Source organism: Piliocolobus tephrosceles, chromosome 5 (genome assembly GCF_002776525.5).
Source record: "Piliocolobus tephrosceles isolate RC106 chromosome 5, ASM277652v3, whole genome shotgun sequence".
NCBI classification, from domain to species: domain Eukaryota; kingdom Metazoa; phylum Chordata; class Mammalia; order Primates; family Cercopithecidae; genus Piliocolobus; species Piliocolobus tephrosceles.
Window position 1 is genome coordinate 93,350,477 of NC_045438.1, and position 27,197 is coordinate 93,377,673.

The following is a 27,197-nucleotide window of genomic DNA, read 5'->3' on the forward strand; positions in this document are numbered from 1 at the left end:
TTCGTTGAAATGTTTTGTACTTTAGTATTTCATATTTGGAATGTAGGAATAATTCTGTTTATTTTTCCCCCCCCTTTAAGGAAGTAACACAAGAAATGTGGGAAAAGTCGTATCACTTGCTTAGATTTATTTGTTATATCGAGCAGTGATTAAATTTGTTAATAAAATATGCTTTTTGTTAATAAAATATGCAAATGTGATTTTTTTCATTTTTGCTTAGTTTTCATAACTATGGAATAGACATATAATTCACATTCTTCATTAAAACATCAAAATAGGAAAACTTTTGTCCCAAATATATTATTTTATTTAAATATTAAAATAATCCACCCTATTGTCCTCTTTAAAAGTTATCTGAATATGCCCAGCAAGTAAGTAACACCATTCTTGCGGAATGTTGTCCAGGGTTTGGACTAAAGTGATCTGGGCTTAAATCAAGTTTTTTTGCTTATTAGTTGTGCCGCCTTGGGCAAAGTTCTCAACTTTTTAAAGCTTTAGTTTGTTTTATTTAAATAACTTTCTCTATCACCAATAGTGCATTGTCAAACCCAAATGGGGTGATACATACAAAGTGCTTAGAATAGTTTGTAACATACAGTAAAAGCTTAATAAATATGAGGTGTTATTGTTATTGGAGCATGAAGTTTATTTAAGCGAGGAAGACATGCAATATTTTTGCCATCAAAAAACCCAACTTTATGAAGAAAATGCTCTCACAGATAATATTGTTTGTTGACTCATGAATATTTACTAAAGAGAAACAGAGTGTTTGCGTATTTTTTAGTCCTTTACCATTTGGATAAAATAAGACCAGAAGTGGAACATCCTTTTGTATATGGGAAAGCTGTTTTAATAAGTAAAACATAGATGTGCCTATAATAAATAAACACAGATGTGCCTTCTCAAAGCACCTATAGAAAAGAAAGCTTTGTATTTTGAAAAGGCTCAAGAAGTAATAATTTCAAATGTAAATATGTAATTTGATATAATTTTATCTAGAAGATATGTTGTGAGGCTTTTAAAATGGTAATCTGTAGGATTGCTCTGAATCCAATATTAGTAAATATTATGTCTTTACATACATTTAAGTATTCTCATTTATTTGCAGAAAAAAAGGTAAAAGCTGTATTTTGCAACTAATTTTTTAAAGAGAAGCAGCTAACTCTTTTATTATTTTATTATTATTAGTTATTTTTGAGACAGTCTCTTTCTGGAGTGTAGCAGTGCAATCTCAGCTCACGGCAACCTCCGCCTCCTGGGTTCAAGTGATTCCGTGCCTCAGTCTCCCAAGTAGCTGGGATTACAGGCATCTGCCACCATTCCCAGCTAATTGTTTTTTGTATTTTAGTACAGACAGGGTGTCGCCACGTTGGCCAGGCTGATCTCGAACCCCTGACCTTAAGTGATCCGCCCACCTCAACCTCTCAAAGTGTTGGGATTACAGGCATGAGCCACGACACCCTTTGCAACTAATTTAAATCAAATTTTAAATATCCCAATATGACTGATATTATAAGATATCACTGATATTTTCTGTAATCATAAAATGTTATTTTATAAAATTATGCAATAAGACATGTATTCAACATATCTTAGGAAGGTGAAGTAGTTGCTGTCAGTGGTGGAACATCTGAAGAAGAAGAGAGAGCATGGCACAGTGATGGCAGTTCTAGGTAAATGAATGATTTTTATTTCTCCAAATGTTATATAAAATCTTTAGAAAGGTGATTTTTTTTTTTTAAACCAGCAACACGTTTCAAGTTCTTCAGAGAGTTTTTGAAGTTATATGAAATGTAGATTTTCTGATATATGTTCTCTATAGAAAATAATTTTTTGGTGATTACAACTGGATCTGCAAAATGATGCTTTTAACTTTATCTTCTTATTTAGTATTGTTTCTTATGAATACTGTTATAATGTTGAATTGCAAACCAGTTTCATTACTGGTTTTGAAAAGTGTGAAGTTAAGGAAGTAATGCAAGCCTCCTGAGTTAACTATCTTACGTAGTGGAATTTATGGAATACTAATGATAAGAGGAATAAGCTCTCTTTTTCTTGTTATCCCTACCTTATTTGACCAGGCCAGTGAGGATTCCAACTCCTTATACTGGCGATTCACATTGTTGCAGGGCTTATGACCTTGGCTAACTTTTCAAGGTCTTAGTAGCAAGAAGAGAGTATAGCCTTTGGGGATGGCAATTATGATTAGCTGCTAAACTTATCCCCCACCGTAGTGGCTCTTAAAATAGAAGAGACAAAGTATGAAGTAGAGGCTATACGAGTTCCTCAGTTCTACAATCAAGGGCTCTCCTATTCTCACAGTAGTGATTTCTGGTAATGATGTGCAAATGTGTGTGGTTATATCTAGTACTTTTCTGTATTCAGAACAGGTCAGTGAAGGAAACATTGAAGTTCTTTTGGCTCAACAATGGAATCAGAGTATTTCAAATCCTGAGATGACATAGGGGTTCCTGTATTAAAAGAGTAGTGGTGGTTTTAGCAGTTGAGGACAGTTGTAAAGAATGCTGGGCTCTGGAGTTTGTAATTATGTTTATGCTGACAGCAGAAGATCTTCTGTAAGAGCCAAGTACTCCAGAGAGTGATAATTGTGTGATTTGGCAGGTACCATTTACAGTGGCCTTGGCTGGAGCTAGTATAAATAAAATGCTCATAAGTTGAAGACAACCTGTTTTAGAATAGCATATCTGAAAATAGTTTAAGTTCTTAAAAATCATTTTAAATTTCATAGTGAAATGACTAAATCATGCTAGAAAACATCTGAATTATTTGATTCTTATCTGGGATGATTAGAATAATCAGAGATTTAGGTACGTGCTTATAAAGAACATTTGGACAGTGGAGCGGGTAGTGGGGAGGGTTAGTGACGATGGAATAAAGCTCTAGTAAAATCTGCTTTTTACGCGTTAATGTTAACAGCAGTATTTTTAGAGGCATGAGGTTATACATCATTAAATCTAGGCAAGCTAATTATTGCTTTTAACATAGTATAACTTAGATTTCTTTAAGACATTTATGTTCATAAAATTGTCAAAATAAGTAAATATGCTCACATACTAAAATTACTATAGAAGATAATACAACTAGATTATTTTACAACGTGATTGGTTCAATAAATCATTTGTCAATGAAGGTAAACTAAAAGGAAATGACAAACATGATTGGAAGCAGTATACAAAATATAGTAAGGCCTGTATTTTTCTGAATCATGGAATGCTTTGAAGCATAAGATACACCTAAGGTGTAGATAGGTAGAATAATTTTATCTAAATGAAATGTCATTACTTTACATGCAGAGTAAAGTTTGCAAATACAGTCTTTCACCTGGGCAGGAACACTTCTGACTCTGCCAGTTCAATGTCCAGCTACCTTGAGAGCACTAGTACTGGACCATAAGAGTTCCCCCTGTCTGGAACTCCCACTTCCTCTTAAAAAAGGAATCCCCATATCTCCTCAATGTTGACACCTTCTGTGCTCTCCAGGGTTATCTTTTTGCTGTCACTAGAACTGAGAAAAGTGACCCCCTCTTCCTTATTTTTATATACCCACAGAATTTGTAACATATGCAACACTCAGAAGTCAGTATTTTTCTTAAAATCTTGGAAGGTACTTAAATTTGTTTTTTCACTTAAAGTTGTGTCTTTATGTATCTTCAGGTTTTGGGGGAGGTTTTTTTTCTTTTGCAATATTTAAGTAAAGCCTGTAGAATTTTAAGAAACTTTTGAAGATGAGTTGGAAATTAGGGAAGTATTTTTTTGTTAGTTTAAGTATTTGTTCTGTCATTTCTCTTTATTATAATCTTTCTTTTCATTTTTATAAAACAAGTCTTAAAATTTTATCTTGTGTGTTATCTAAAAATCCCTTCTGTCCTTCTAGTGACTACTCCAGTGATTACTCTGACTGGACAGCAGATGCAGGAATTAATCTGCAGCCACCAAAGAAAGTTCCTAAGAATAAAACCAAGAAAGCAGAAAGCAGTTCAGATGAAGAAGAAGAATCTGAAAAACAGAAGCAAAAACAGATTAAAAAGGAAAAGAAAAAAGTAAATGAAGAAAAAGATGGACCAATATCACCAAAGAAAAAGAAGCCCAAAGAAAGAAAACAAAAGGTTTGGTTTTTAAAATTACAAATTTAGTGTTTTCTAGGGAAACAGTTTAAAGCACACATGTTGAAGTACAATTGATCACAAACATTGTTGAAGTGTATCAGCAAATAATAATAGAAAAAACTCAGAAGTACATAGTAGTAAAAAAGTATACCTAAATATGTTTAGTTTATTCGAGTTTTTAGATATTTAGCATGTAAAAGTATTTACTTACAAAATTGCCATATTCTAAATATGGAAATTTAATCTTAAAAAGATCAGATTTTTCTTGACAGTCTGGTGGAATTTATTTATGTGAAATACATAATAATACAAAACATATAGTATATTAGTCTATGAATTGCCTTTATGTTTAACCATCCTTGTTAATTGTTATTGCTGAAAATAAACAAAGTCTTTGAGGAACATCAGACAGAGTAGAAATGACACAACTTGTGACAGTTGATCCCAAGGCAGATATGAAGCTAAAGTGGGGTAAGATGGGCTTGTAACATTCCTTCATTAATCTAAAGTGTGTGAGCCATAAGTTTTCAGTCCTTTGGTCAGTAGCAGTATTGATTTGATGACCACAGTTAAGTCTGGACAATTTGAGAGAAAACAGAGAATGTAAGAAATATTATATGAAGAATATCTGTCACCTCGTATGGAGTTGAAATTCTTTAACATAGGAATGAAAGTGAGAGCTGTTTAATTTTTGTTCTAAAGTAAATACAACACAAGGGGCATGTTTTCTGCTTCCCTAAAGACTGTAAATGGGAAGCAGTATTTGATTAAAAGGAAGATTTGTTTGTAACCTCTGCCATTTAAGTATGAGTTGTCATTTGTAGAATTAAATAGTGGGAGACCGTAGGGTCTTTATTCCCACAGAGCTTTCAAAATGTATAAGAATATAATATATCTGTTTTGTTTTAAGTGTTTATTTTATCTACATTTGTTGAGTTCTTGTTTCAGCTTTATAATTATGAGTTACTTTAATTTGGATTCCACAGCTGCTATTTTTCTTGTTGCCTCTTTTGCTTTTGTTTGGAGAAACTTTACCAAAGAGAATGCCACACAGTTACCCACAGTTTTTCTTTTCTACCTTGTCAGTGATGATAAATGTAATCTGATTTGTTATTTTATATATGTAGTAGACAGATTGGTTAAAGAAAACTGATTTAGCCATGTGTCTGGCTAATAAGGTAAATATTCTTTTTCATCTCAGGACAGTTTTGGTAAACTTTTGAGGTTTGCAGTGATAAGTCACTGTGAGAACAGTTCTTTCATCCCAAGAGTACAGTTTGCTTCATCTGGTCCCCTTAATTTGATAATTTTCCTCAAACTAATACCATGGGCTTCTTCATGCACTGGCACGTGTAGATCTGTTGTTAACATTTGGCATATTTTAATTTCACTGTGTTGTTGTGACAAAGTATTGTGATGGGATGACTCTGCCAATAGAATTATGTGGGTCACTTTAAATATGGTAAGGTTAGGATGCTGGAGGGTATTCCCTTTAGTTTAAATTTTGTTTACATGCCTATCAGTGATGTAACAGTAGATGGACTTGTTCTTATTCCCTAGTCCTCTAGTTATCTTGAATAAACATACAAGTATTTCCCTTCTTAAACAGGGTCTTCTTATGTTGGGATTTCAGATGAGATTTCCTAGAGGAAATACGATTTGAGCCGTGCCTAGAAGCATTCCCATGGTTGGAAAGGAAAGAAATTATTTATGCTTTCCATATTTTAAAAAAAAACTTCAAATCATGGAGCTGGAAATCTTAAAGAATACTCAATGCATTCTTAACCCCTTAATGGTTGTAATTAATAAGTGACAGAAATCTTCCTCAACCAAACATTCTAAGTTCCTCAGGAATTATTGGGCTGTAAGATTTGTCCTCATAATGATTTTTGGTGATGCCAAAGTCTTTCAGTCATACATACGATTATTCTTATTTAATATACAACTTACCTGTCTTGGTGTAAAAGTTGTTAGCTTCCTCATTGAACATAGGTAATTCCTTATAGGGAGAAATACTTGCTTAGCAATTAATAGTCCATATTGAGGCTAGAATTATGATTTTCAGACTCTCTGTCTTTTCCTTTTTATTAGTCAAAGGAAACCCTTTTCAAACAAACTTAGCTCCTCAGTATACAAAACTGGTAAAATCAGAACTGCTCTGAATAAAACACAGTGGAAGTTCCTGGGTTGTGGGATCTCTCTGATATACTCAGTGCATAACATAATGGCTACTTTATTTGATAACTGTGCATATATCAAATTACTGTTTGGATATCAGTTTACTCCTCACATCTAACACCTACAAAACTTACTTACCAAGCTTTTTTCTCAAACCCGCTGTACTCCAGCCCTCTTTATCTCAGTAATGTGATGACTCTCTTAGTTGTTTATACCAGAAACCCTGGAGATATCTTTGATTCCTCTTTTTCTCTCATAGTCCACATCTAGTCCATCAGGGAATTAATTATCTAATGAATTGTAAACATATTCAGCACTTTACTGTTTTTCACCACTCCGCTGCTATCACATTGGTGTGAATCACCCTGAACTCTCATTTATATTACGGTGGTAGCATCCCATGTGTCTTCCTGCTTCTCCCTTTTTCTTCCTAGGGTCTATTCTTTAAAGCATAGGTTGACAGATTTTTTTCTACAGAAGGCCAGCTACTCTGCCATAATAGCATTTATAGATAATAAACAAATGGGTATGGCTGTGTTCCAATAAAAATTTATGAAAATTGTGGCAGGCTGGACTTGCCCTAAGGGTCATGATTTGCCAATCCTTGTTCTGATGCATCCAGAGTGATCCTTTTAAAATATAAGTGAGATCGTACTATGCTTCTACCTAAAATTCTGTAATGAACCCATCTCACGTATAGTAAATATCAAAGACCTTCACCCTAACTCTTCAGGGTAGTGCTCTTGATGTGTTTGACTGAGAAACAGTATGGTGTGGCTAATAGGAAAAAGAGGAAAATGATAACTACTATAGTTGGGAAGCAGTAGTAGTACCTGTTGCAAGTAGTGTTCTCTGATATCATGTTATGGCATTACTTCTTTTAGTAAACAAGTATTATTTTATAGTGATAATTACAGTACCTTGTTTTTAAAAAAACGTGAGTAAAATGTAGCAGTCTTAGTGTACAATCATCTTTAATGTTTTACATGTGATTCGCAAAAGACTTTAATCAGTTGCATAACATTTTTTTACTTATAAAAATACTAGGTTTCAAATATTCTTAGAAAGTTCATTTTTTTCTGAGTCTAAGGTAACAACATCAAGACCATTGTGGCCACTTGTGGGTGACCAGCAAAGTTAAGGAACTTTCTCAGAGGCATAGTTTCTCATGCTGTGTAGAAGTATAACATCCAGCTTATGGAAACAATTAGCCTTCTACATCTTGCACTACTCAGCTCCTATGAGAATACCTTATTTAGTTCTAACTTACTATAACTAGGATTAAAACAAAACAAACAAAAAAAAAACTCTAGGGTATCTTGGTTTGTTATATGGAATGTTTATAAAATTGATAGCATTTTGAAAGGAAAGGAGAATACACAGAGCTTGTACTTTGGGGTTTGTGGGGATATCTTGTTACCTTGTTGTGAGTGTTGGCTGTGGATTTTTGGGTTTTGCTTCTAGTTAGTTCTCTTTGTAGACAGTGATTTGGAGAGATTGAATAACTCTGTTGCCACTGCTGCCATTTTTTTCCAGGGTAAGTGTTTTGTTGCTTAAAGGATCATCATCTCTAAGTAGTCATGGAATATTGGTCCCAGGACCCCGTAGATAACAAAATCCAGGGATGTTCAAGTCTCTTATAAAAAATGGCATAGTATTTGCATGTGACCTACACACAGTCTCCTATATATACTTTAAATCATCTCTAGATTATTTATAATACCTAATACAGTGCCTACACATCATTTTATTTGTGTGGATTCAACATGGTATTCAGAATGTAGCAAATTCAAGTTTTGCCTATTGGAACTTTGTGGAATTTTTTTCCCAAATATTTTCAGTCAAGGTTGGTTGAATGCATGGATGCGGAACCCTTGGATACACAGGGCCAACTGTATATAATATTGTACAATGGTGCCCTTCCCCTTTTATTCAATTATCTTTATAGTTATTTTAAAGAGTAGATTGGTGGATTAATGCTTTTCTGATGATTACTTAACAATATTCTAAATTTTGTCAGAGATTGGCTGTGGGAGAACTAACTGAAAACGGTTTGACATTAGAAGAATGGTTGCCTTCAACATGGATTACAGATACTATTCCCCGGAGATGTCCATTTGTGCCACAGATGGGCGATGAGGTACTTCAAAAGTTTTAAATTATCCTTTTTTCCTCACATAGTTTTAAACATTTTTAATAGCTCTTGAAATAGACTTCTAGAAAATTGAATCAGTTTCATAAAGTATCTCATTCTAGATGTTTGTATCTATGTATGGAGAAAGTACAATTAGGAGGGAAAATCTAATGATAATCCTCGTTGAAGCTGCTGTAAATCTAAATATTATAAGAATGAAAATTTTGTTAGTGTTTTAAAAAGGAATGTATGTTTTAATAAGAGGAGTTTTATTGTCAGCTTCATCTTTTTAAATTAAAATATATTCATTTATCTTACTTAAGGCTGAATGTATAACATATTAAAGGAAAAATTAAATTTAGCACCTTATTTTCATTTAATTTTATTTCAAAAAATGTTGTTTTGTTTACTCACAATGTTCATAGTTTATTAGATCTTTAAAAAATCTTTAATCTTAGAATAAGAAATACTATTTAATTTTTAAGAAACTGAGGATGAGGCCATTGTTTTAGAATATGTACTTGTGAATTTAGAATGAAAATGTAAGAACTGGTCTCAACATTTCTTACTCAAGGTTAATGTCTCCTTATTTTGTACACAAATTTTAATAGGCAGTGTTATCTGGTGTCCAACAGATTGACCATAAATAAATTGGGACTTAAAATAGAAGCTTCTTTAGCAAAGCACACTAATTAACAGTATAAGTGGTAATTGACACTTCAAGAAAAGAAAGAAAACAAAACTTTAATGCTAGAGTGATTCTAAAGAACAGTCCGAATGAATTTATTTAGAAATCCTACTTGCCTCATAAGACTTGAAGAGCACAGAGCATTACCACATTGTTTTAGTATAGTACAGTGATAGATCTTAACATCCTGCAGCATTAAGATGTGAAATTATATTTTAATACATTATTTCAACGTGGCCAGAAAAGTTTGTAATTCCTTGTTGAATGATTTCCTTTCAAAGTGGTTAGGTTGTCTTTTTAACTGCTGGTGCTTGAAGGTCTTCATTATTCAGCACTATTCCATCATTTAAAGTTCCAGCCAACTGGAACAATAATGGTATTAATGAATAGAATGAAAGTTTGGGATAGTGGCTATCCCAAAATGTTACTAAAAACTTAGCGTTTTTAAACACGCTCTTCTACTAATGGGTGTCAGACTGCTATGTTCAAGTACTAGTTCTCCAAGACAGTAGTCAAGAGTCACTTAAATTTGATCTTCATGAAATGGGGATAAATGTATGCCCTGCTGTCTTACCAGGATTTGTGTAAGGATGAAAATATATGTGAAAGTACATTTTTCATTTTAATGTTTTCTGCATATGTACAAACCACTTGCTAAAAATGTTAAGGACAGGGTTTCACCGTGTAAACATACAAAAATTAGCCGGGTGTAGTGGCGGGTGCCTGTAGTCCCAGCTACTCGGGAGGCCGAGGCAGGAGAATGGCGTGAACCCAGGAGGCAGAGCTTGCAGTGAGCCGAGATTGTGCCACTTCACTCCAGCCTGGGGGACAGAAAAGAGTCCGTCTCAAAAAAAAAAAAAAATTAAGGACAAAAGTGGACAATAAACTTACTAGTTACTCAACTTTATTATGCAATATAGATTAACTTATTTTGAGTTTAAGAATAAAATGGTGAAACCAGAAAATAACTTTTCATCTTGACTTGTAAGTGTGTATTCAAAGTAATGTTATTTGGAACACTTTGGTTATGATTTAGTGATGTTAAGACAACTTGAGATAAGGGAGGAGGGAGAAAATGTTATAATTTCTGTTAGTTCAAAAGGCATTAGATTTTCTCATTGCAATTTCAGCTGATACCCTGTATATTGGATTAAAGGAAACACATCCAGGTTTTAATATGACTTTATTTTTTAGGTTTATTATTTCCGACAAGGACATGAAGCCTATGTTGAAATGGCCCGGAAAAATAAAATATATAGTATCAATCCCAAAAAACAACCATGGCATAAAATGGAACTACGGGTATGACATTGATTTATTATTTAATAGCCCCAAAAATACAATTATGGATTTTGGAGAAAATTGTATCAAAGATTACTATTAACACTATGAGAAACTGCAACATGAAGATACCTTGTTTAATTGAAGCAGTCCTAGAGAGTAGCAGGTGTTTGATTTTCATCCAGAGAAACACACAATTTGAGTGAATTTATATACTCCAATGCAGTTTATGGGTTGGGTACAAAATTTAGTTATAGTGAAAATTAGGGAATAAGTCTAAGGTAAGCTTTGTATTCATAAATTTGATGCGTATTTCTAGATTTGTCAGCAGTAGTTCAAAGTTACCAATAAGTCTTTGGAATGGTGATAGAAAACTTACTTTAGTAAAGTTCTCCATATTTTTCTTTCCTTTCTTACTTATTAAAAATTTCATTGTAACTTGCATACTATAAAGTGCACAAATCTTAAGTATAGAGCTCAGTAAATTTTTACATGTACTCAGTCATCACCATCCAAATCAAGATTTAAACCAAGAAATTTTTTCTCAACGATGTTTAGCAGTCTGTTTTGTGGTTTGTTTTGTAAAGATAGTTTCTTACATTCTCTGTCTCTCTCAGGAACAAGAACTTATGAAAATAGTTGGCATAAAGTATGAAGTGGGATTACCTACCCTTTGCTGCCTTAAACTTGCTTTTCTAGATCCTGATACTGGTAAACTGACTGGCGGATCATTTACCATGAAGTAAGGACTGTTGAAAGAGGCAATGGTTTTCTTAGTATTGTAGATTGTTTTTCAAGATTCAGATACATTTGAACATCTTGTAGGTATTTTTAGGTATGTGACCTAATCAATTTGTTTCTGTTTGTAATTAGATACCATGATATGCCTGACGTTATAGATTTCCTAGTCTTGAGACAACAATTTGATGATGCAAAATATAGGCGATGGAATATAGGTGAGTAATTTATTTAGAAGCTATAGATGTTTGATGTGGTTTTTTTCTTAGTGATTTACTATTTTTCATAATTGAGAAAAAGATTATCAGAAATCTTTTTGCTATTTGTAGGAATGTTAATAGCGAAGTAAGGTACTGTGTCAGAGGTATTGTTCAGTTTTGTTTAGGAATGAAAATTCTTTAGTTGATGCTTAAATTTCAAACATTTTTTTCTGTTACATTTGACTTTTTCTTTCCATGTTGTACATGTTAAGTTAAATTTTTATATAAAAATATTAATAACAGAATTTATATTTGAAGCCAAAAGAAGCTTAACAAAATGTGTAAGTTTGTACTAAAGCTAAACTGACATTTTTCTTTTATTGGTTAATCCTAGTATAATCTTTAAAATTAGTATCATAAACAAGTCTCAAAGAAGCTAAAATCCTTAAAAGTTTTCAGGCACTTAAGGTACATTAATTTACATATAGATGATGTGCCACTTATGAGTGTAGTTCTCTTAAAAATTTCATATAGGACCAGTGTGTGTCATGGTGTGATGTGTATATGGTATGTATGGTTTGAAAAAGCACATCAATTGACATACCAGTCTATCCTTCAGTGCCATTGGAATGCATTGGCATGGTGATTTGTCCTTTTTTGAAAACTTGTATGTGCTCTGTAAAGAGAAATTAGGAAAATGCAAGTTATCAAAATTATGGACATGGAAATTAGAAAGAAAATTTACATCTCATGTACCATTTCCCTAGAAGTTTTGAAAGATGTGTTTCATCAAATAAGGGAGTAAACCAAGAAAGGGAAAAGTATGGAATCCCCTCAAGAGACAGGAAGTCCAGAACAGGAAAAGTTAAAAGGAATCACAAGTAATATTCAGTAGAAACCTCAGGATAGCAGCTACCTAGCAAGTCCAAATCTCCCTCAAGAGGAAAGTCTTCAGGGGGAAAAAATTGGAACACATAACTTATCTAGGAAGTTTGTCTTCGTGGAAAATAACATTGAAGAATGTTTTTTACAGCTTGAGCTGTTAGAGATTGTGGAAAGATTTAATTGTAAATTCACTGAAGACCAAGTGTTAAAAAAAAATTATTAATTTTAGGGAAAACAAAATTATATAAGAAAGGCATTATATGCTGTTTTGCTTAGGAGCAAGCAGTATTTACATAGTCATTATTAAAAATTGAATATGGATTAAATATAATACACATACTTTTTATGTACAGTTGTATTAAGGTTATAGTTGTCCCTTAGTATCCACAGGGAATTACTTCCAGGACCCCCAGTGGATACCAAAATCTTTGCATACATAGGTCCCAGAGTTGATCCTATGGAACCCCCCAATGTGAAAAGTTGACCCTTCCATATTCATGGATTTCACATCCCACTAATACTGTATTTTCAATCTGCATTTGGTTGCTGATGTAGAATCTGCCAATACAGAGGGACAAATCTGTTTATTGGAAAAATCTGTGTGTAAGTAGACCTGGTCAGTTAAAACCCATGTCTTCAAGAATCAACTCTGATATTTACTGTCAAAAATTGATGAGTGAAGAAATCTGTAAGTCAAGAAGTAGTAGTTAAAATAGATGTAAACATTTTTCTTGGTTCTGGCTATCAGCCTTTGGTACATCTGATTTTTTAAATTTTTCACATACATTACTTGATACGATAAATTTTATTTTTTAAGGATTTGAATTTGCCAATAAATTGCAGAACGAATAATAGAGATCAAAGTTCAGGAATATTCCAGAAGTGAGCTCATAACTTCGGCAAAGTAATATGGCTAACATTGGACAAATCAGAGTTAAAATGGATGAGCATCATAATTTTCTCATTTGGATATTATGATTTTATTCTAATTTATGGGTTAATAGTTTTCTGAAGTTAGTATCTAATTAGTCTTTTATATCTGAGGATATATACATTCACCTATCGACTGCCATTTAAAATTACATTAGTAATTTTTACTTAGCGCCTCCTCAGAAATGTTTTAAGGCTTACTCTCAATGGTGGACTTTAGTAGTAGTCCAGGTTCTTTGCTTAACTTTCTTGTTACTCTGCAGATACTGTTCATTATGGTTAGGCACACATTATTCAGTTCTTCCTCTTTAGCATGATGATCAGTCTGTATAGGGTCATAAGATACAGCTCTTTGAAACTCTTTATGTTTAGTGTGAAGTTGTGGTGGTGTCAAGAATGCTTCTTATTAAACTATATAGTAGCTTCTTGTTAAGTGTCACTAGTATGCATCTGAGGAACGACTGTCAACAACATGCAGTTGTGTCCTATGAACTTTTCTCCTGGCTCCAATTTTCTTTTTTATCATTTTCTTTTACCTTGTTTTTCAAATTTTTAACTAATTTCATGCTGTATGTTTTTATAAACTTTTAAATCCTTTTTGGTAAGAAAATGAGAACATAGATACTTTTCTGAGTTTAAAAATAAAACTGATTCAGATTAATTGCTAACAATTCATTTTAACTTTAACTGTGTGTCAGAAATGTAGAGTACTTTAATAGAATGCATTACTCAAAAATTACTGGGAGGTAGACATCACCATTTCTATTTTATAGACAAGGAAAATGAAGTTCAAAAATAATTAATATATTCAAAGTTACACAGATACATTATTTGAACCCAAGTCTTTCAGACTCTAGCCTATGCTAGCCACGAGAAAACTCAAGTACTGTGATAGCTGAGGAACAGGAAAGCATTGCATAAAGGAAGTAAGTGACTTACAGTTTTCTTATGGCACAGAAGGAACATGAGAAGATTTAGATAAGAAAAAGCCATAGCATTTATAGCTTGTTCAGGTCTTTGGGAAAAAGCAGGTTAAGTAATACGATTACAGCAATCGGATAAGGAAATAGACACAAGGAGTGTCCTCTGTTTTAAAAAGACTAGTTGTTTTATTTTTGTTTCTTTTTTTGTTTCCTTTTACAGGAAAGGGAGAGTGAGTGAGTATTAAGAGTGATTGAGATGAAGGAAGACAGGTTGGATTTTATGTTTTTTTTTTAGGACAGAGTCTTGATTGATTGATTGTTGGTTGGGAAAACTTGCTTACAGAAAGTAAGAAATTAAAAATAGACTAAGTAATTGTTGAGTAGAACTTACTTAAATTATAATCTTATTTGAGTGACAAGTTTGGGTATAGTGTTAATGATGAATTTAAAATGCTAGATTGGTAAAAATGCCTAAAGCAAGTGAATTTCTATATACCTTAATGAAATATAAAAAGTAGAATTGAAAACTGCTAAGTCACACTTCAAGTATGCTTACTAAATACCTTTTTTCTCTTGGTATTGCTGATTGTACTTACTTATTTTTGGAGTGTGTGTTTCACTTTTTGTCTTCTGAAGTCATACAGACAGTTTAGGTACTTAATTTACGTTAGGAAGAAGCAGTGACAGCAGCCATGCATTTCAGAATAATGAGATAGTTTTTGTTCTTGGCCAGGTGACCGCTTCAGGTCTGTCATAGATGATGCCTGGTGGTTTGGAACAATTGAAAGCCAGGAACCTCTTCAACTTGAGTACCCTGATAGTCTGTTTCAATGCTACAATGTTTGGTAAGGAAACATTTGTTGTATTTTAGTTCACCTAGGCTTGCTGTGAATTTTTTTTTTCCATCTATTAAGAGATAAACACAGAAGCAATTATTTTGATAATTGATTTTATTAAAATTGTGATACAATAATTTAGATTTTTTAATATAATGAATTTTCTTTCTTTAAGCTGGGACAATGGAGATACAGAAAAGATGAGTCCTTGGGATATGGAGCTTATACCTAATAATGGTAAGTGTGTGTTGGGCTTTTTGTGTCTGCATTATGGAGTTAATTTCTTAAGAAATTATTTAAGATTTGCTAACATGCTATCACTTACAGTTGTTGTGAGTATCAAATAGAAAACATTCATTCAGCAAATATTTATTGTACACCTTGAAGTAGGGGAGATTCAGCAGCAAAGAATATAGATATAACTCTTGCCTACTTGGAATATATAGTCTCACAGGGAAGATTGAAATTAATTTATTACAACAAAATATGAAATTGTTTTATTAATTATTATTCATTCAAGAAAGTGCATTTGGGAGGCAGAGACATTTTTGTAACTTTAGCGGAGTGCTTAAAGTGTAACATGATAGTTAAGAGGTTATGCTTTTGAGTGAGACGAACATCAGTTCATATCCTGACTTGTCATTTTTTATGTGATCTTGGCAAGTTCCATAAAGCCTCACACCCCAACTTTTTAGGACTCGGCCTTTGAAGCCGTCTAAGCTAATACCTTGCTTATAGGGCTGCTTTAAGGATTAAATAGCATCATGTGTGTAAAGTGCTTATTGTAGAGTCTGACACAAGAGCTCAACAAAGATATAATTAATAATGACAATATAACTGTCATTGTGCATATGGCCTGATACATTCAGGATTTAATAATTAGCCTTAGGCAGTGAGTACGACGTCTTCCTTGTACTGAGAAAAGGTCATTGGGACCAAAGCCTGGAGTTTATATATTCTTTTCACTTCATTGCCCATTTTTGTTTGTTTGTAAAAAATACAACACACATACACAATTGAATAAGCCAAAAAGGGATTAAAAGGATATAGTCCAGATTTTAATAATGCTTATTTATAGAGTAGGATTATAAAGACTTCATAAATTATTTTCTGTTATTCTATATTGTTTGATTTTGTTAATGATAATATATTACAGGATGGGCGCAGTGGCTCACACCTGTAATCCCAGCACTTTGGGATGCTGAGGCAGGTGGATCACGAGGTCAGGTGTTCGAGAGCAGCCTGACCAACGTGGTGAAACCCCATCTCAACTAAAAATACAAAAATTAGCCTGGTGTGGTGGCATGTGCCTGTAATCCCAGCTACTCAGGAGGCTGAGGCAGGAAAATCACTTGAACCTGGGAGGCAGAGGTTGCATTGAGCCGAGATTGCACCCCTGCATTCCAGCCTGGGCAATAGAGTGAGACTCCATCTCAAAAACAACAACAATAATAATAATAACATCTGTTAGCAGATAAAAATAAGATCTTTAAAATACAAAGAGGAAAACATCTAATTTCTAACATAGTAGAAATCATCTTTTATTAATTGAGTTGCTCAGTAGTTATTGTAATCCAAAGTCAGAGAAAAAATAGCTGTTGGAGAAAATAACTCAATCTCGTAGACCTCAGAAATGAGAAGATGGTCATGCTGATAAGCTAAGATTAGTTCTTTGCAGGAATTATCACTTTGAAAATTTAATGCCAATATTATGTGTTTTTATCTCACTGCTAAATTAGAGCTGTTAAAATTATAAATATCTTAATTTGTAACCATGTTACATGGCTTATCTTTTTGTTTCTCTCATTTATTAAAAAAAAAAGTTTAAATCTGAACTCACATTGAACTGTTGTGAATATGATAGCAGTGAAGCCAGTTGGTGTTAGAATGCCTTGGATATTTTTTAAATGAATAAGTGATACTGATTCACTATTTCATTTCCTACCTAAATATATTGAAGGGTGGTTACTGTTGTTGTTCTATTTGGATACACATTCATACGAACCTATAGAGTTTAATTGTAGTTTGTGATGAGAATTTTGATTGTACACAAACAGTGGCATATTTTTAGTGTGTATCTGCCAAAACCTAGTCTAAAGGAAAAATTACCTAGCACGTTTCTAGATTTTGGGTTACCGTAACCCTCTAGTGATTCTGTCAGCTAAAACTGTTAAAGATTCAAGCATGCAGAAAGCATACCTTCTAATTTATGAGTAATAAGCATAAGCATCATTTGTCAATTTTCATAATTCTCTGTTCCTACATTCAAAAATTGAAGCTTTGATTGAAGTATTTCTAGAAAATGTCACTTTAGTTCAGTTTTACCTTGTGTATAGTTTATCAAAAGTAAACATGGCAATTATGAAGTGATTCAGAAAACTTTGAAATTTGCATGTTTTATAGAAATGATTTCTGCACATGTAGCTTGATTACAGAGCAGATTTTCAGGTATAATTTTGGAGATGTAATTATTTAGAGAATCATTTACAGTATCATTTAAAAATTAATTTAAATTTTCGTGACCCTTGAAACGTACTTTCCTGTGTTAAAGAGTATATTTACCAAATCTATACAAAATATACTTTAATTTTGTGACTATTATTTTTACATTCTAAAGCTAACCTAAATACTAATAAGTTACCACATATTTGCAATGATCTGCTTTTCTATTTCAGCTGTATTTCCTGAAGAACTAGGTACCAGTGTTCCTTTAACTGATGGTGAGTGCAGATCACTAATCTATAAACCTCTTGATGGAGAATGGGGTACCAATCCCAGGGATGAAGAATGTGAAAGAATTGTGGCAGGAATAAACCAGTTGATGACACTAGGTAAGTAAAGCAACACATGAGTATACAAAAAAACTGGCAGAATGCAAAGTAATGGAAAAATACTGTTATTCCCCAACAAAAATTTTTTTTCACAATCTCCTAAGTCAATGGTTTCAAACATTTTAAGTGGAATCTGTTTTTGAATGTGATCTTAACACAGGACTTAACTATTTAAAACAGTTACAAATTAGGTTATGTTAGCTGAATTTTAGAATAAGGGCCTCCTAGAAGTGCCAGAGGCATCTCTGAAAAATCTTTGTCCTCCACAACCCAATTTAAAACGCTTGACATATTCAGACTGACATGATATGAATTGGTGGAGGAGGGTTGAAAGCTCAATTATAATTATATGGATAGCTTGATACTGGTCTCCTCCAACTTTATATACACACACAAAAGAGCATCTTTTTAAGGGGAAAGGAGAGGGTATATTAATTGCTTTGCCTTATTAAAAAAAAAGAAAACAATGACCACAAAACTTGATTATCTGAATTCTGGGCTTCTGAAGTAACTCTAGACTATGTGGTGGTTTGTAGCAACCCTCTCTCTCAGTAAGGAGTCAGCTACAAAGAGTCCAGAGAGAAATTAACGTAAGAAGAGCTGCATGGGCACACACAGTGAGGAATATTCAAATCCGAAGTATTTTATAAAATGCCAACACTTTATAGGAATAGCCTTATAAATACTACCTTAAATAATTTTAGCAATATTTTAGGATATTAAGTATTATATGTGAATTAGCAAAAAGGTGGGAGTAATCCTAACTAGTTACAGTTTTTGCTGTACAACTTTACAGTGTGTATTGGGTCAGTAGTATCACTGAATCAAAACTTCTGGGTCTGTTTCCTTTTCTCTACTTGTCTGATATTTCTCAGAATAATGTAAAGTTGAGATAAGGGAATAAGTTTTGAGAAAGTCAAAGGTTAGGTTTGAATGCAGTATGTTACAGTGTTAATAATAGAATGGTTTTGTCAAATATAGCTTCAGGAGTGGCCAACTGTCAATTATGGCAATGTATGTGTACTTAGTAAGTCTGATATATGTATATATAATTTGTTTCTTTCTCCCAGTGAACCTATGAATACCCTTAGAATTTGGCAATGTATATGTAGACATAATAAAAAGTGAGACTCTTCATGTCAGCTAAACTATATTGTTAGTGAAAAGACAGTGGCAGACTAATGATTATGTAGATGAGGACTTTTTAAGTTTTAATTCAAGTAGAATTCTTCTTGAATTATTTTAAGCATACAAAAATAAATTTACAAACTTACCTATTTATTTTAGATATTGCCTCAGCATTTGTGGCCCCCGTGGATCTGCAAGCCTATCCCATGTATTGCACAGTAGTGGCGTATCCAACGGATCTAAGTACAATTAAACAAAGACTGGAAAACAGGTTTTACAGGTTAGAACCATTTGATGTAGCTACTATCAAAGGAAAGCTGGTGATCTTTCCACCCATTTACTGATCTTTAGCAGTGTTTCTCAACTTTTTGTATATATGAGTGCACATAAGAATCACCTGGGGATTATGTTAAAATGTAGAATCTTATTCAGTAGATTTGGAGTGGGACCGGAGATTCTGCATTTCTAACAAGTACCAGTAATGCCAATGCTGCTGGTCTTTAGACACTTAAAAGACAATTCCTAGGTATAATTATTCCTAGAGGCTGGAATGATTTTATGCTCACTGTCTTTATATTGTATTCTGTAAAGCAAGGCAAGTTATTTCATTTTCTCCTAGATAACATTAAAATATTTATTTGTTCGTTGATTTTTAATAGAATATATAATAAAAATTATGTATTTGTATTATGTATTTTGTTCTTATTTTGCCTATATTCAGCTTATCATTACTTATAACACTGAAATTTGAAAGTACTCAGTTTTTCATAGTTGTAGTTTAGCATGAAAAAGAATTAGAATTAAATGGCCCAAGCATAATTTCAGTTAATTTTCATTATCTAGGTAATTTTGTTAAATGTCTTTAATCTTCAATAGGCTTTATAGGTTTATTACCTAAAATGTTTTGTCAAAAAGTATGTTTATAGTTTTTAAATAATAGAATCCTGTTTTTAGTTTTAATGTTTTTCATATGACCTTTGCTTAGCAGTCCAACAATTTAATTTATGTAACATTGCATTAAAACTTTTTGTGACCAGTTATTTATTACTGAAGTCCTTTCCATTATTCTCCTTTTTTAACTTAGAGAAGTTTTATTCATATTTTGTATTAATACTTTTCTGTATAAAATGTGCCTTTGGTTCTTTTTATGACTTAAATTTTATTTCTGCATCTCATTGTGAGGGGCTATCCTGTGCCTGTACCCACTAGATGCCAGTAGCAGCCCCCTAGTTGTGAAAACCAAAAATGTAATCAGACATTGCCACATGTCTTCTGGGGAGCGTAATTATCCTTGATTGAGAACCACTGGAATAAAGAAAACGAATATATTAAACTTGAGTTTCTAAAGATTTTTCTGATCTTCTTAGGTGCGTTTGCTGTTGATTCCTTGATATTTGTCAAAAAGCATAGAGATAGGGAGAAAATCCTCTATGCTATGTGGTTTCCAACCATCCCACCCTCAAAGCATTCTTCAAGTCTTTTTCAGTATCAGGTGTTGGAAGTTTAAGAGAAAAAAAAAAAATGAAGGAATTCCTAACTATATTCCCCCCGACCCCTAAATTGCTAAAGATTGGAAGTTAAACCTAGTGCTTCAGAGATGAAACAAGACATGGGTGGGTGAGAAGGAAAGAACTGTTTATATACATACACTAATTGTTGTACTGCAACTAGAAAGATATGCTGCTGATATCTTCCAGTATTGTTGTAAATATCTCACACATTGCTCAACATGATAATTGCTAACGTATACTATACATAAGGTTAGACTTACAGTGGTTTGACTTAGATTTTTCAGCTTTACAGTGATATGAAAGGGATATGCATTCAGTAGAAACCATACTTTAAATTTTGAATTCTGATCTTTTTCTGTGCTCGTGATGTACTCTTTCATGATGCTGAGCAATGGCAGTGAGCTACAGCTCCTAGTAGCTCCCAGTCAGCCATGTGATCATGAAGTTAAACTGATACTGTACAATGTATTGTGTTGCCATATGATTTTGCCCAACCATAGGCTAATGTAAGTGTTCTGAGCACATTTGAGGTAGGCTTGGCTGAGGTAAAATGTTTGCTGGGCGTTAACTATATCACATACATTTTTGACTTAATGGTATTTTGAATTTACAGTGGGTTTATCAGGGTGTAACCCCATCATTAGTTGAGGAACATCTGTATTTCAAGATACATTATATTTTAAATAGGCTTTTGGCATTTAAAGCCTATTTTTGTAGCCAATTTAGGAAAAAAACTTTTGGAACACAATACTTACATGAATTAGAAATTGCCTGTTTTCCAGTCTGATAATAAACTCAGTTATAAACCTAAGTTATGTTCTTATTCAATACAATGATGACTTCCAGTACTATTTCACTGTTTAAAAGTTTTTGCTTCTTCCTTCACTCATTGGTGTTAGACTTCTCACAGTTTGTTTTTCTTTCATGATACTTCTAGTTCAGTCTCTTGTTAAACTATTACTGTCAGTTTGCCCTGCTGGTATTAATCTAATACTTTATTTTACACACAGTTTTCTATATGATACACTGAAGATAGCTGTGATTCTGTTATTAGATAGAGTCTTGTGAATCTTTTTGAAATGCACAGTTTTTCTTTGTTTCTATGTCCACAATTACATGCAGTGTTTTTTTATTCCATGTAATTATATTTCTGTTCACAATCAGTAAGATTTTCTAAGTGTTTTCTTCTTTATTACTTTAAGTCAGGCCACATATTAGATAATATTCTCAAAAGTTGTCCTTGGATTTTTATTTACTTTCAGAAATAAAATTATAAAACTACAGATTTTATTTTAGCATTGTCCGTTGAGTGTTCAGAAAGTAATTCTCAGTTAGGTTTCTTGGTAAACGAACATGCAATATTTTTATAGTTTTGTATCTCATAAGGTGGCTGTCAGTTAACTTTTCATTTGTATATGTCATTTGATTACCATTAATACAATTAGATTAAAATGACTTGTCTCCTTTTTTGTTCAGAAGTCAGGGGTCTTTATTACCAAAAAATGACAGCATACATGACAAAAATATATAAAGCCAAAACTTGAAAACTCTCCCCTTTCTACTCTCCTGCCACTCCCCATATAGATGTTCTCCCTCCCAAAAAGAGGGCATTGTTAATAGTCTGGTGTGTTCCATTCCAAACATCTTGTATGCAAATACATAGTTATGGTTGCCCCTCTTTTTTTCCTCTAACACAAATGCAGTTATGCTTCTTTGAAAATGACTTTATAAGACCAATGGTTTTTACGATTGGTTTAGACTGAAATTGAAAAGTTGGAATGTCTTGGTTTTAAATGCTGTATTTCTAAATATAAGGAAGTTAAAATTTCTATATTTTGTTTTTTTAAGGCGAGTTTCTTCCCTAATGTGGGAAGTTCGATATATAGAGCATAATACACGAACATTTAATGAGCCTGGAAGCCCTATTGTGAAATCTGCTAAATTCGTGACTGATCTTCTTCTACATTTTATAAAGTAAGTTATTTTTTCATATGTAATTATGATAGTTTTAATAATTAATGGCACTATAGTTCCTCTTAAAGTAGAAAACATACTGTTTGTGAAGAGGAAACGTTTAAGAGTAGCCAAAATAGCTCAGTTGGGAGAACGTTAGACTGAAGATCTAAAGGTCCCTGGTTTGATCCTAGGTTTTGGAAGAAACAGTTCATTGGCTAATAGTAAGAATGAAATCATAAAAGCTGCATTACCATTGTGTTTTAAGGTTAAAATTTTTTTTAAAAGATTCTTTTCTCAATCTAACTGTTAGACAATAATAACAGTAAAGATTTATTTAACATGTAATGTTTTACCTACTTTAACTCTTCTAACCCAAGTAACAATCTTACAGGTGGAAGAGATTATTTTCTGGAAGTTTGAATTGAGGGAACTATGGCCTATAGTGGTTAACATGTATAAGGTTGCACAGTAAATGAGTGTCTGCCATCTGATTTGAGAATTTTTCATCCTAGCAGTATATTGCCCTGTCAAGTATATTAACAAGTGTTTAAGTAGTCCAGCAGGAGACTGAATTTAACTTTCATGATTCTAGTTCAAAGTCAAGGTTAGTTCCTCATTGATCCCATAACAAGAGTGATAACCACTATTTATTAAGGCAGAAGTACTTTCCCTTCCTTATCTTAAGGATTTTATGCAGTCATACAATGAATTGAGCCTCCTAAGTTGAAGGCAGAGAAATGAATTCTATATTTTGTACAAAGACTGCTGTGATTCCATGTTATTATTTTGAATTTTTTTTTCCTGGTTGAGAAGTAATAACAGCATTTTAAAAGCTTACTTAGCTGTTATCAGCTTTCATTTTTACATAATGAAAACTTCAGGATTATTCAGGTTTGTTTTTTTTTTTTTTTTTTAAATATCCCTGCTTCATTCTCATTAATGGACATAATCTTTGAGTTTCTTTTTGATTAATGTTTTTTAACTGAGAAATGCAGGTCATGTCAGTATAAGAAAACACCTAACATAATTAGTAAGGTCAATTTTGTGCCCTTTCTCTACCTTATTCTCTAAGACATCTGTTGCTTTCCAATGGTTTGGGGGCTATTATTGCTATGCTTTTGTTTTCCTTATTGAAATTAGTAATTAAGCATTATCCTCTGAAGACTCTTATGTCTGTAATTTTTTGTAAGTGTTATAACTATGTGTAGGTATATCTGTTTTTTTCCAAAGAGAATCCGTAGAACTACATGAGATACCATATTCATATTTCAGTGAAATAATTTAGATGAAAATTGTTAATACGTTTGAAATAGTCTATGAAATGTATTTCTTTCAAACAGCTACTTTGAAATGTCTTTGAAATCAGATTCATGAAACACTTAAAGCATTTGTATTATATATTCCTAAAAATAAATCCGTGGCATTTTTTTCAGATGTGTATAATTTGTTTAGAAATACTTTTTTTAGCAGATAGTTTTCAAGATATTAAGTATTCCTTGAAATTTTAATTATACTTTTTAATTGAGTTATTTGGCAAAATTTCAAGCAATTGATACATACAAAGTAATGTAATGGATGCTTGGAGGTAGTATTTTTATCCTCTTAATACAGTTTCATAGGATAGATAAATCTGTAAGAAACTATAATATAAGGAAAACTGTGACAAGTAATAAGAGAATTGTATAGAAGTTTAGATGAGAGTAGGATCACTTTTAGCTGTGATGATGGGGATTCAGATACAGGGGAGGAGAAGTATGTTAAGAAGACATTGTATACTAGGTAGATATTGATAGATTAAGGAAACGTTAGATGAAAAGAAAGCCATTCCAGGGATAAGGAGCAGCATGAGGTAGGGAGGTTTAATTAAGGGTAATATAAATTGGGTGAGGTAGACAGTAATGAGTAGAAGTCATAGTAGAGATACAGTGCTATAAATTTGAGTTGGGGCCACATCATGGGTGGCCTTGAATGCCAATGTAAGGTTTTAGATTTTTAAAATATGAGCTATGAGAGCAAGGGGATGTTGAAAGTATTTTGACATGAGAATAAAATGTTTTACACTATGACTTAAAAATGTTAATTTGACTGCAGTGTCTAATTTAATTGATAGAGAAGAGACAAGCAGCATAAATAGCAGATTGACTGCTATATTTGACCAACTAAGAGTTGATGAGGGCTTAATTTGTGGAAGTGAGAAAGGGACAGATGCCCAGAGATACTTGGGGATAGAGTTCACAGCACTTGACCACTAATTGGATTTATAAGGAGGAGAGAAGGGAAAGAATAATGAAAAACCAAGATTCCCATTACTGTAAGAATAGTATGTTAAGAAAAAATAGAGAAAGGAACAAGGATATCTGGGGAGCCACTATTAAGTTTAAACATATGTGGAATTTTAGGTTATGGTAGAATGCTCAGGAGAAGGGTTAGGACATATTGCAGGAATTTTGGAATTCATTTACACAGATAAACCACCAACCAGTATGTAAAGTTATCAAAGCAAAAGGTACAGTGTCAAGAGAAGATGCCTAAGAACAAAGTTTTAGGAAATACATTTAAAAATAAAAGAAAGAAAGAGTTGGAAGATATTAGCTGTTTGAAGACTGAGGAATGGAAGAAGCACAGCAGATACCTGAGCAAAGACTGGGAGATGAGACTTGGGTTTGGTGTAATGATATAGTCAGGCCACACTGAAAACTCTACATAGAGTGGAGGGGTCAGGGTTAAATGTGTGTGCATGTATTATTGGAGTAAGCCAATGGAGAAGAAAGCAAGCCTTCAGCTTCTACTTTTATCTTACAATATGGTTTTAGGAACAAATGTTTAAGGAAAAAAATTATCATGACTCTAATCTTACATTTTAACATTTCCTTGTTATGTAGGGATCAGACTTGTTATAACATAATTCCACTTTATAATTCAATGAAGAAGAAAGTGTTGTCTGATTCTGAGGTATGTAATATTTCATTATGATTACTATATTGATATTCTCTGTATAAAAAGAAATTTACATATTGTAGTTTTCAGGTAAAAGCTGTTGTAAAAATTATTTCTTGTCTAGTGTAGTTTAAAACAAAAACTGGCAGTAGAATATTCTTCTTAGAGTTACAAAAAAATTTTTAATGGGGAACTTTTTAATGAGTCAGTAAAGTGCCCCAGCGTATACATTACAGTGTTCCAGTGTGTAAAGGAAATAATTGCTAATTAATCAACTATAAAGTATAATGACATTTAAAATGTTTTATGAATCTGATAAATTCTTGCCTCAAAGGAAGAAGAGAAAGATGCTGATGTGCCAGGAACTTCTACTCGAAAAAGGAAGGTAATATAGTTTTAGTTTTAGCAGGAGTACTTTATATGAACTAAAATGTATTAAGAGGTTTGTTTTTTTACTCTTAGCATTTTAAAAGACATTAAGTATGTTCAAATTAGTTTCAGTTACAAAATGTATGTTTTTTAGAACTTGGTGAATATTTTCTTTTGTTTGACTTATTATGTATTACCCAGTTATCTAAGACTGTATTAAAAGTACAAATTTTATTGTATAAGTACTCTTTTATTAATATATTTGAACACTTCTCGCAGGACCATCAGCCTAGACGAAGATTACGTAATAGAGCCCAGTCTTACGATATTCAAGCATGGAAGAAACAATGTGAAGAATTGTTAAATCTCATATTTCAATGTGAAGATTCAGAGCCTTTCCGTCAGCCAGTAGATCTCCTTGAATATCCAGTAAGTGTTTTTGAAAATATTTTCTTTACCTGTCAGTTTGCTACATATCTTTTACATGACAGTTGGCTATTTTAGTTACTTTTTATGATCATTATTCATTTCTTTATTATTTTATACATGTTCTCATTATCCATTTGATTACATAGAGAATCTAAATTTTGAATAGTGTGGTAAAATGGAAGGAGCCCTGAACCAAGACACTGTAAGAAATGGCTTTTTCTGTTCTTACCAGTTGTGTAGCTTTGAGCAAGTCCCTTAGTTTTCTCATCTGAATTTTTTTTTGTTTTTGTCTTCCCTACACTGATTCTATGAATTTATTATGGCAGTTATCTAGGAAAAAAAACCAATAATAATGCCTACGTCCTTACAGGATTATGGAGATGTAAAGAGAATATATAAAAATAATTTTTAGGCCAGGCGCGGTGGCTCACGCCTGTAATCCCAGCACTTTGGGAGGCCGAAGCAGGCAGATCACAAGGTCAGGAGATCAAGACCATCCTGGCTAACATGGTAAAACCCCGTCTCTACTAAAAATACAAAAAAAAAAAAAAAAAAAAGTAGCCAGGCATGGTGGCGGGCGCCTGTAGTCCCATCTACTCGAGAGGCTGAGGCAGGAGAAGGGCGTGAACCCGGGAGACGGAGCTTGCAGTGAGCCGAGATCCCGCTGCCTGGGCGACAGAGCGAGAGACTCGGTCTCAAAAACAAAAACAAACAAAAAAAATAGTTTTTAAATGTGAAGCACTGTGTACAAATGTAAGGTGACATTATTGTATATATTTAGGTATGCCAATGTATAATCTTTATGGAATACATGGTAAAAAGAGCTAAGTAAACATGATCCAAGTATTTATTTTGGCATGCAATCATAGCAATCTAAATTTAGTGTAGAGTGATTTCTCATCCCTTTAAAAAGTAATTAAATGTTGGGTGCAATATCTCACGTAATCCCTGCACTTTGGGAGGCCGAGGCGGGTGGATAACCTGAGGCCAGGAGTTCGAGACCAGCCTGACCAACATGGTGAAATCCCGTCTCTACTAAAAATGCAAAAGTTACCCGGGCGTGGTGGTGGGCACCTGCAATCCGAACTACTCGGGAGGCTGAGGCAGGACAATCGCT

The 27,197-nt window shown here is 33.0% G+C and overlaps 1 protein-coding gene and 1 non-coding gene across 3 annotated transcripts in view; both read left to right on the forward strand.

Moving 5' to 3' along the window:
- The window catches only part of PHIP (pleckstrin homology domain interacting protein), a 137,823-nt gene that overhangs the window by 92,415 nt on the left and 18,211 nt on the right, over positions 1-27,197 (forward strand). For both annotated transcript variants that reach the window (XM_023223092.3, XM_023223093.2), the window contains exons 22-35: positions 1,597-1,673; positions 3,895-4,126; positions 8,325-8,444; positions 10,321-10,428; positions 11,025-11,149; positions 11,281-11,363; positions 14,817-14,928; positions 15,095-15,156; positions 17,595-17,750; positions 19,038-19,158; positions 22,238-22,363; positions 25,228-25,297; positions 25,617-25,667; positions 25,931-26,080. In XM_023223092.3, the coding sequence (XP_023078860.1) occupies positions 1,597-1,673; positions 3,895-4,126; positions 8,325-8,444; positions 10,321-10,428; positions 11,025-11,149; positions 11,281-11,363; positions 14,817-14,928; positions 15,095-15,156; positions 17,595-17,750; positions 19,038-19,158; positions 22,238-22,363; positions 25,228-25,297; positions 25,617-25,667; positions 25,931-26,080 (1,593 nt within the window). The remainder of the gene's footprint in view (positions 1-1,596; positions 1,674-3,894; positions 4,127-8,324; positions 8,445-10,320; positions 10,429-11,024; positions 11,150-11,280; positions 11,364-14,816; positions 14,929-15,094; positions 15,157-17,594; positions 17,751-19,037; positions 19,159-22,237; positions 22,364-25,227; positions 25,298-25,616; positions 25,668-25,930; positions 26,081-27,197) is intronic.
- TRNAF-GAA lies at positions 22,473-22,545 on the forward strand. The gene has a single exon. It is a non-coding gene; the product is annotated as a tRNA-Phe (tRNA).